Below are 10306 nucleotides of genomic sequence, written 5' to 3' on the forward strand. Positions count from 1 at the left end.
GTCCAACATGTCCACCACCTCCAACATGCCCAACACCTCCAACATGTCCAACATGCCCAACACCTCCAACATGCCCAACACCTCCAACATGTCCAACATGTCCAACACCTCCAACATGTCCAACACCTCCAACATGTCCAACACCTCCAACATGTCCAACATGTCCAACACTTCCAACATGTCCAATATGTCCGCCACCTCCATGTCCAACACTTCCAACATGTCCACCACTTCCAACATGTCCAACACCTCCAACATGTCCACCACTTCCAACATGTCCAACATGTCCAACACCTCCAACATGTCCAACATGTCCAACACCTCCAACATGTCCAACACTTCCAACATGTCCAACATGCCCAACATGTCCAACATGTCCACCACCACCAACATGTCCAACATGTCCGCCACCTCCATGTCCAACATGTCCAACATGCCCACCATGTCCAACATGTCCGCCACCTCCAACATGTCCAACATGCCCGCCATCTCCAACATGTCCACCACCTCCAACATCTCCAACATGTCTGCCACCTCCATGTCCAACATGTCTGCCACCTCCAATATGTCCAACACCTCCAACATGTCCAACATGTCCGCCACCTCCATGTCCAACATGTCTGCCACTTCTGATATGTCCACAGATCAGACTAAGCCAAACTCAACTCTCTCACCAGTCTGTAATTTTCCGTGGGATTAAATATAACTTAGTCTAATTTTCCGGGATGTTTTTCCAGCCTGTATGCTTTGAGTGGCTTCATTGGCTGCTGTTTTTCCTGATTATTTTCCAGATGAGAGCTGTCAGGACCGGCCCTCCACCAACTGCCTGCTGGCTCTGAAGGTGAACCTGTGCAGCCACTGGTACTACAGCAAGGCCTGCTGCCACTCCTGCCGAGCCGTTCGGCCATGACGGACCGGGACGCCGCAACTGCAGCGTCGCTCCAGCTCCCATCAGAAAAACACACAAATAATCTCGGATGTTTCCCTCATCTGGTCAAATTTCTATTGACCGGTTCAGCTTTTTAAAGTCATCAGTGATTAGCTTAAATTGTTATAAATTTAAAGATGTAGAATATGGAGGGCCGTTTGTAAAGTTACAGTCAAAAATGAACAGAAATAATTTGGGTTATTTAGCCTGTAATAATAGAAAACAATGGGGGTTAATTTTATAGACATATTTTCATCTGTTTTTTATTAATTTATAAATGTCACAGATTCAAGCTACATAGTTAGCTAGCAAGCTAAATATTTAACTCCAAACTAAATATTTAGCTTGCTAGTTAAACATTTAACTCACTAGCTAAATATTTAGCTACATGCTAAATATTCAGCTTGCTAGCTACATAATTAGTTTGGAGCTAAATATTTACCTTCCTAATTAGATATTTAATCTAGTTAAATATGTAGCTTTTGGAGCAAAAATATTTAGGTAGCTTCATACTAACTATTTAACTTGCTGTCTAAATATTTAATTTAGCAAACTACTTAGAATGTTTCCTAAATATTTAGTTTGAGACTAAACATTTAGCTTGCTAGCTAAATGTTTAGTTTGGAGCCAAATATTTATTTGCCAAGATAAATATTAAGCTTAATAGTTAGCTTGCTAATTAAATATCTAGTTTGAAACTGTGACATTTAGAAATAATTGAACAGTTTAAATATGAAAAACTGACTGGATAACTTTACAAACAGCACTCAGTAGTAGTGATCATGTTTCATCCTTTTGTTTTTAACCTTAAATTGAAAGTCATCGCCCCCTGCTGGCCTGGCATGCTTACTTCAGCACAGTTTGGATTCTTTTCCAGATTCTTGAGATATTTTTGTTCGGATAATATCCGGGACAGTCCAATCGAGGCCTTGTGTTTTTAAAGCAGCTACTGTGAATAACAAGGAAACGTTTTCAAAAAGCAGAACTTTTAGATGATTTTGTTTCCTTTTTTCTACATAGACTGTATGTCCTTTAGACCAGTTGTTATTGATTACTTATCAGTTATCAGTTCTGCTGTCGAGCCGAAGATGAAGATGATTTTACACCTTGTGTCGTGTTCTTCGCTGCAGCAAAAGCCTAAATTATTTCCCAGCTGAATATCCTGCATGACTTTATTACAGAAAGTGTTGATAAAACCTGTTTAATGTGGTTTTGGTGTCCGGCTCGCTGCAGCACGAAGTGAGAAACATTCCCGTTGGACCCGCCTGCACCGTGCGGGAGCGTATTTATTAGTCGTAGCACATTTTCATTTATCGTGACGATCCCGACGCCAGCTGACGGTTCTCAGTCGGGTCAACTGATGCCAGTTCTGGTCTGGTTCTCCGGAGCGCAGACAGACAGATTCCTGACACTTGAAGTATGGCTGAAATGTACTCAGATGTGTATTTTAAACTGTTGCGTACTGTGTGTTTTTATATAACTGATACCTCTTTGTACAAAACTGAAGTATGAACATTGTGTACTGTTAAAATTAGCTGAAAACATGAAGGTACTTTAATTTCCATTAAATAACAATTCAAATCAAAAGATTTTCTTTTTGGTTATTTTGTGAATTTATAAACAACAGATCCAGATGTGAGATTTTGGGTCATTTTAATATTTTTTTTTTACAATCTGGAGCTGTGTCTCTGTTCTCTCTCTGACTCAAACTACTTTACAGAAATCAACTTTTAATTTTCTATTTTAAAGTTTGAACAAAAAAAAGTTCCCAGCTTAACTTCCAAACTTATGACGGAGTTTAGAGGCCATGTAAAGAAAAAAATAAATAAAATGACGTGAAGAAAGTGATAAAATTACAAGAATTAAATTGTAATACTCCAACTTCCTTCTGGTTTTTTTGGACTTTATTCTCATAACAAAATTTTCACAGACAATTTCTACAAAAGTTTCACTTTATTCGTAATTTTTTTGCGTGTAAAGTTTATGGTCTGCTGTTCTACAGGTCAGTCCCTCATAAGGATCCTGTCTCTGAAAAACATTGTTTTATTTACAGTCATATTTATTATATTAATAAATGTTTTCTGTACCTGGAACTGAAACTGGTTCATGTCTTTAAATGTTTAAAGTGTCTTTAAACATTTAAAGGCAGCTGAGACCAAATGAATCAACATTTTTTGTTTTTACGAGTGAAAACAAACACGAAGTGAAATTTGTGCTCATATTAATATTTAAACAGTGGATCTCCATCACAGGAGTAACAGGAGGATTTGAAGCTAAACTTACATAATAGTAAGTTTTTTTATCTGAAAATTTAATTTATTTACCAATTTATATGAAACATTATCAGAATTATTTTGTTTCCTTTAACCAAATAAAATCTGTTAAAATATGTAACTTTTATTTTTTTAGTTTGATTTTTACATATATGTTAAAACTATCATTATGTTGCAATAGTATAAGACGGATAATCTGAAGACTCCTTTGCTTTCTCCATGTGGTCCTGCTGCCATCTGCATAAATACGCTGTTCTTGGCGCTGTCAATCACCCTCCTGTACGCAGCACTCACACCCTCCCCTTTCTCTCTGCTGTTACAGCTCCTTCTCTACAGCCCGTCACAAATGCTAAGAATGCTAAGGCTAGTTAGCATAGCCACGGATGAACAGTGCTACTGCATCAGTGAGTTCAATGTGCAGCACATACACATGGATGATTGCCAGTGCTAAGACCCTCCTTCTGGCTCTGATTGGTTGTTTTTGGTGCATTTCTGCAGACAGAAAGTGGAAATCGGTTTTTTCACAGATTACCTGTCTCATATAGTGACAGTTTTAACAAATATATAAAGAATATATATTTATCTAAAGTTACATACTGCAGCTTTAAATCTACTCATATGATTTTATTTAAATTCACAAAAAACATCAATAAGTCTCTCATATGCCAGTCTAGCTACCACAGATTCAGATATATTGGTCATAAATGATCATGTTGATGCTAACAGACAGATTAAGTTCAGAAACAGTTTTCAGCTGCAGACGGTTCACCGTGGCGCATCAGAGCCACTGCAGAGGAAAAAAGGAGCAATTTTTGAAACTCAGAAATGTTTTTTTCTCAAACATTTCTGAGATTTTTTTGCAGGAAATGTACCACTTTTCAAATTCAGAAATCTTTGTTCTTTCTATAAAATTTCTGAGATTAAAAATTTCAGTTTTTTTACAGCAAATTTTCAAATTAACATAATCTAATTTTTTCTTAGAAATTTCTGATATTAATGTGAAGATTTTAGTTTTTCCAGCAAATTTTTGACTTTTGAAATTCAGAAATAATTGTTTTTTCTAGAAAATTCTTGACTTTTCAAACTCAGGAATTGCGCTGTTTTTTCTCAAACAGTTCAGATTAATCTCAAGACGTCCGAGTGTTTTGGCAGAACTCTGCTCCTTCTCTCCATCGGCAGCTACACGTCGGTGCTCACGCTGTGGGTCACCACCTCCTTCATGGTGTAGGAGCGGATCAGTTTCTGGTAGAAGCTGTCCAGGTCGGCGGGCAGCTCCAGGTCCTGCTGCTGCACAGTCCGGTAGCTGATCCTGCGGCCGCCGTTGCACAGCCGCTCCGGATGCTGCAGGTAGAAGGGCAGCGAGCAGCGGGCGCAGGACGGGCAGAAGGCGTGGACCCGCTGGCCCCGGCGCGGCGGCGGCGGGGAGTAGCTGCAGGGCCCGTTGGCCTCGGTGAGGAAGGTGGGCGGGTACGGCTCGGGCTCGTCGCTGTAGTGCTCCGGCGTGGGAGGCGTGGGCGGAGCGCACAGAGCCAGGGGCCGAGAGGGCGACATGGTGGACAGCTCCGGTTCCTCGTCGTCCCCCTTCTCAGACTCCTCCGGCTTGCAGCAGTAATACTGCACAGCAACACAGGAAGGTTTCACTTTCTCACGTTTCAATTAGTAATTAAACACCTTCTGTTCCTTTAAGGCAGGGGGGCCCAAAGTGGGGCCTCTGTCGGCATCCTGCATGTTTTAATTCTCTCCTTGGTGGAAGTAACAACATCCTCAGCAGGTCAATGTTCCTCTTACGGCCTCTAACAGCCATCATTTGATCCAGGTGCGTTAAACCAGGGAGAGAACTAAAACACGCAGGAGGCCAACCGAGGACCCACTTTGGACACCCCTGCTTTAAGGTGTCAAACTCAAGGCCCCGGGGCCAAATCCGGTCTGTGACAACCTTTTGTTGTGACGGTAGGAGGCGCTGTTCAAGAAAAACATTAAACACTTGAGTCGTAAAGTTCAGTGTTTTTCTGTATGTTACAGTGTGTTACATGTTTACATTTTGGGCGTAGCATAGTGTTAAGTTGCAACAGCGCCTCCTACTGTCACACATACGGTTGTCCTGCCACAGATTTTATTTGTCTCTAGACTCCAGAGACCAAATTACATCAGTCCTCCCAGATTTTCACAATTTCACAATCACACAAACTCAACACACCCTGCATTCTTCACTCTGATGCATAATAGTGAGTTTATTACTAATTTTCCCCAAACATCGTCAAACACACTGGGCTTAAGTGATGCTAACTCCCACCAGCAGGTGGCAGTAGTCCACATAAAAACCATTAAACACAATCTTTTTGTCAACAAGCTGTTTGGCAGTTTCCAGTGGTGGAGAAAGTACTCAAACACTTTACTGAAGTAAAAGTATGCAGATAAAATGTACTAGTAAAAGTCCACACTGAGTAAATGTACATTCACATTTTGATGTTAGTTTGTATGTAATCTGTGTTGTAAAAGCAAAGTCTTTAGAGTGACGTACCTGCAGCCTACATAAACACAACACAGCGACGATGGTCAGTAAGATGACTGTAGCCAGAATTCCTCCTGCGATGACCACTGTCCCGGCTGACATTCGAAATGCTCCCCATCAACCAGCTGCAGGCGGCGACACCAAGAGAGACGAAGGGCAGATAACAAGGTCAAACAGGAGAGGAAGGACGGAGAAACGGACAGATGGAGGGGAGGAGATGAAGGATGATGAGAGGGAAGGTTAATGTGTTGAAGTCACAATAAGGAGAAACAAGCAAAGTTTAGAGAAAAGTAAAAACTCTAGATTGATTTTGTTTATTCTGAAGAGTTCTGATTGAAAAATGAATATTAAAATTTATATTCCACTGGTTTGACCAAAATCTGACTTTTTCATGATGTTCCAGACATTCAGCTATGAGTTATTAGAGAGAAAACTCTGAAGGATTATTATTTACTGAGCTTTTCAGCCAAATTCAATGCAGTCGGTGCAGAACACTTCTGCTTCAATGAACCTCATGTAGTTCTCACTTCAGCCTCTAGACTGGAGTCAAAGCTCTTCTATAATAACGTTAGTGTTAAATACATAAGTATGAACTGTAGTGTTCATGCTTCTGTTTGGCTGCTTTCACAGTGAAAACGGTCCGTAAAGGGTTAATAGAGAGTCTCCTTTGGTCACTTTTCCTGAACTGAAGGAGTGAAACATTAATGATACAAAGACAACCAGAGGAAATAAAAATAAACCAGAAACAAAAAAAACTGACTGGTTTATAAAAGAAGTCCAAAAGGTCGGTCAGTTTAAGTTACATAATTTATTTATTCTCTGTCATATTCCAACCTGAATTAAGTGGGAATTAGTGAATTAAAGCACCGGAAAGCATCAGCGGAGGTTTCCCGCTCCTCCCTGCAGGCCTCTGACTCAGGCTCCTCTGCTGCCTCAACAGTTACATTTATTCAACGTTCCTCCAATGTGTCTAAAATTAAGCCAGAAATGCAGGAAACAAATCATTGTGTATTCAGCGACCCACTTTTCCGGGTTAAAGGTCGTGTTTTCGGGTACGGATGTCTTATTTGATCCGAGCCTCTGGGGCCTGATGAGGCGTGAAATGTAAATCTGGGAAGAGTTTAAAATAAATTTTAATAAGCTGGACAGAAACATTTTAGTGTCTGTTATAGGAACACGGTTGTTCTGTTGAAATAATGTGGCATTTTATAGTTTTTAAACATCACATTGATTTATTCAGTTTGAATATTTAGATTATTGTTTATTGCAAAGACTTTTATCATCTTAAAAGGATTATTTTTAAATAAGAAGAACAATTATTCCTGAGTTAAATCTTCAGTACAAGTGAATCTGTGAAACAATCTGAAATTATTGTTAATCTAATCTGCAGACTGGATTATAAAGAGAGAGAGGAGAGACGCAGCTGCAGGATGCCAGAATCGTGCTGCCACCAGTGCAGAGCTTATAAAACTGTGGCAGCAGGTGTTGAGTCAGTGAGGAGAAAACATTTGGAAAACAAAGGAACCAAAACGACAGAAACCAACATGAACTCCTGCATCCAGTCAAATTTAACGTTTGAAGGCCTTTTGAATTTAAAGCTGCTCAAATGTCCAGTAATGAATTCTGAGGAAGCGATTTACACGTTTATTTAGAGCAAATAAATTTAGAAACTAGAATAAAACACCTGAATGTTCTCCCTGTGAAGCAGCTTCATCTGGACCGACTCTAAACGAACTGATGAAGCTTCAGAAGCAGAAATCAGTTCTGATTTTCAGCATCGCTCAGACTCATCCAGTGAAATGTCTCCGCTTCAGCTAATGAAGCTGTTTGGAATATAAAATAGTAAATGATGATAGTTTTTTAATCATAATTCTATCAACCAGCTGAGACTCCAGAAACTTCAGATCAAAGTCGACAGGAAGCTTTTAAAGAAATAAAAACCGTATTAAGTTTTTTTCACCTGATATATAAGCGTACAAATCATTGACCCCGAATAGTTACGATCCAAAAAGATTCATCCTCTCCATTTCTATTCCATTTTACGCATTTGCAGCGCATTTTACGCATGAATCTAGCGCACAGCGACTCCTGTAGTGACTTCACGCCGCGCTGCAGCCACAGATGGATCCCATAAACACTCCGGGTCTTACCCGTCTCCTCAGTGTTTGGGTGGCCTCATGTCTCCCCCGCTTCAGGGCGCAGCGGGAGGCGGGAAGAGGTGGAACCGAGCGCCAGACTCCAAACTGGAACCAACCGATTTATCCGCAGGCCGGGATCTGAGAGAACCAGAGGCAGAAACACGCACAACCAGGAGTCACCGTGGCAGAAAAGAACCGTTCTCCAGAGATGAACGGACTCCTGAACCGGTTTAAAGCAGCGACAAAAAGTCCCGTCAGAGTTAAAAATGTCCAGATCTTCATGGAAACAGGCAGAGAGCGCGGCTGGCTGCAGATCAGAGCCACTGATCACTGACTGTGCGCTGTGCGCAGCGGATCCGGTCTCATCCTGTCCGTGATGCTGCGTGGATGAGACACTGCGTCACAACAAACAGCAGCGGAAACAGCTTCACATCGAAACGTCCTTAAAGCTCAGAGATCTAAAGAGGATCAGAGGAAATCAGCCGACCGAGCCGCCCGGAACTGAAACTTTAAACTCTGATTTGTCTTCTTGTTTCCAGAACTGACGCTGATTATAACGAAACTGTTAGATTTGGTTTATTTAATGAAGAACGTGACTCTGCAGCTGATCTGCTAATAAATACATAAATAAAAAAAAATAAACGTAAAATATGGGGGTCCCTCAGGGCTTAGGTCTGGGATTCAGATGGATGGAGGTTGACTTAGTGCCTGTTGAATCATTTCTGTGTTGGTTTATTTGGCTAAACGACTCGACACACTTTTAGTTTTCTGACCAGTAGAGGTTTACTGAAAATGTCCTGACATTTCAAAGAGTTCCTGAAGATCTGGAGCGGTAAATGTAGAGAAGTTTTTCTACTCAGTCCCATCCTGGCTTTCCTTCTTCAGGAAAGAATCACAAACTGTATTTTCACTACACAATATAAAACGTTCCACTAATGTCGAAAAAACAAACCTTTGCAGTTGCAGTGGTTCAGTTAAGTAAGAAAGGAAATTAAAATCATGCAAAGAAGTTTGCTTACGCAGTAGGTCGTTAAGAAACATGCCGCTCCGTCTCATCCAGCCACTTCCTGCTGTCTTCTTCGTGGTTTACGCCAGTGGAAACATCCGGTTGTTGATCATACGATTCTCGATACAAAAAAAAGCTCCAAAGTGATTTTTTAAAATTGAAAATCAATATATTTTTTGAGATTGCTGTGTTTTCATTAAGAGGATTTATTTCTGAAATGTCAAACTGCAGTTCAACAGAGACGTCAGACCAGCTGAAGCTTCTATGGAGAGAAAAAAACTGAGAAAACAAAGTTAACAGCTGAAACAATATTAAATAATGTAAATTAGAGAGTAGTAGGAGAAGAAAGTGAGTGAAAGTGGTGAGTCTGAGCCGCAGCAGCCTGAAGGAGACAAGTCAACATAAACTAAACACATAAAAACTCACTCAGCCCTCAATATGCTGCTAAAAGTGTAAAGAAATTCAAAATATTTTTTTTACGTTTCCAGAGTGAAACTTTGCTGCTGCTATAAATTATTATTTTAGGGTTTCTGACACAAAGGGTGAGTCGAGATGCATCACGGTCTAAATATGTCCGCCATGACCAAAGTCATTATTATTCTAACAATAATAATTTTTACTCCTAAGTGAAGTTGTTATAAAGTGATGAACCAGATGAAATGCGGATTTCCAGAACCTCTGGATGGTTTGGAAACGTTTTCCCCGAACCAGTGGAGCGACTTTCAGCCTCTCCATCTCTGCTCGCTCCGAGAAAAGACGACTTTAAGAGGAAAAGGAAGGGAGGATTTTATAGTGTGAATTATTTACCAGGCTGAGATTCTCTGTATTGTGCAGACAAGAGTTTGTAATATTAATGGAGACGAGAAGCTAGAGGTTCTTTTCCCTCCTTCCTGTTTCTGATGCTGAGATTCAACACTTCAGCTGCTCCCAGCAGACCAGAGATACTGAAGACTTCAGCTTTAAAACTCACTTTTCAGATTATTTATCTTCGTCTGGGAGCAGATGAAACCATCACAGGAAAATAACAATTAATCTAGATTATTTACTACAAAAAACACTGGAAAGCTGTGAAAGTTTCTCCAATTCTTTAGTTTTAAGCTCAGAATTACCAAAATAACTACTAAAAAAGTCATAACTACAAGGATAGGAGTAATTTTCTGAGAACAAAAGTCATATTTTCAACTTTCTAAGTCATAATTAAAAGTGAAATTGTTGAAGAGCTGCAGCATCATCGCTATAATCTGTTCAACTCGTCATAAAGTCAGTTTTCCTCCTGGTTAGACAGAGTGGCAACGTTTGATAAAAAATGTGAAACTGTGGCCGTCGTGGCCCCGTCGTGGCCCCGTACGCCGTCGTGGCCCTGTACGCCGTCGTGGCCCTGTACGCCGTCGTGGCGCTGTTCGCCATCGTGGCGCTGTACGCCGTCGTGGCACGGAGATCTGACCCTGT

The 10306-nt window shown here is 40.7% G+C and overlaps 2 protein-coding genes across 6 annotated transcripts in view; one reads left to right on the forward strand and one right to left on the reverse strand.

Moving 5' to 3' along the window:
* ttc16 (tetratricopeptide repeat domain 16) overlaps positions 1-1234 on the forward strand; it is a 38976-nt gene extending 37742 nt beyond the window's left edge. For 3 of the 4 annotated variants that reach the window (XM_015056871.1, XM_015056870.1, XM_015056867.1), the window contains exon 19: positions 792-1234. In XM_015056871.1, the coding sequence (XP_014912357.1) occupies positions 792-910 (119 nt within the window). In that variant the 3' untranslated portion in view covers positions 911-1234. The remainder of the gene's footprint in view (positions 1-791) is intronic. The other variant, XM_015056868.1, reaches the window with a different exon arrangement.
* Positions 1235-4266: 3032 nt separating this feature from the next.
* On the reverse strand, positions 4267-8389 carry fam163b (family with sequence similarity 163 member B). Of its 2 annotated transcripts, XM_015056853.1 has the most exons (4): positions 8078-8389; positions 7864-7989; positions 5723-5838; positions 4267-4815 (listed from the first exon to the last, which is right to left on the reverse strand). In XM_015056853.1, the coding sequence occupies exons 3-4, from the start codon at positions 5813-5815 to the stop codon at positions 4381-4383; spliced, it is 528 nt and encodes a 175-aa protein (XP_014912339.1). In that variant the 5' UTR covers positions 5816-5838; positions 7864-7989; positions 8078-8389; the 3' UTR covers positions 4267-4380. The 2 variants fall into 2 exon arrangements, with proteins under 2 accessions (XP_014912339.1, XP_014912338.1); XM_015056852.1 differs by having other exon boundaries at positions 7864-8389.
* Positions 8390-10306: the final 1917 nt, after the last annotated feature.

The sequence above is a fragment of the Poecilia latipinna genome, unplaced genomic scaffold (genome assembly GCF_001443285.1).
Source record: "Poecilia latipinna isolate Pla-1442-1.1 unplaced genomic scaffold, P_latipinna-1.0 Scaffold1413, whole genome shotgun sequence".
Classification (NCBI taxonomy): Eukaryota; Metazoa; Chordata; class Actinopteri; order Cyprinodontiformes; family Poeciliidae; genus Poecilia; species Poecilia latipinna.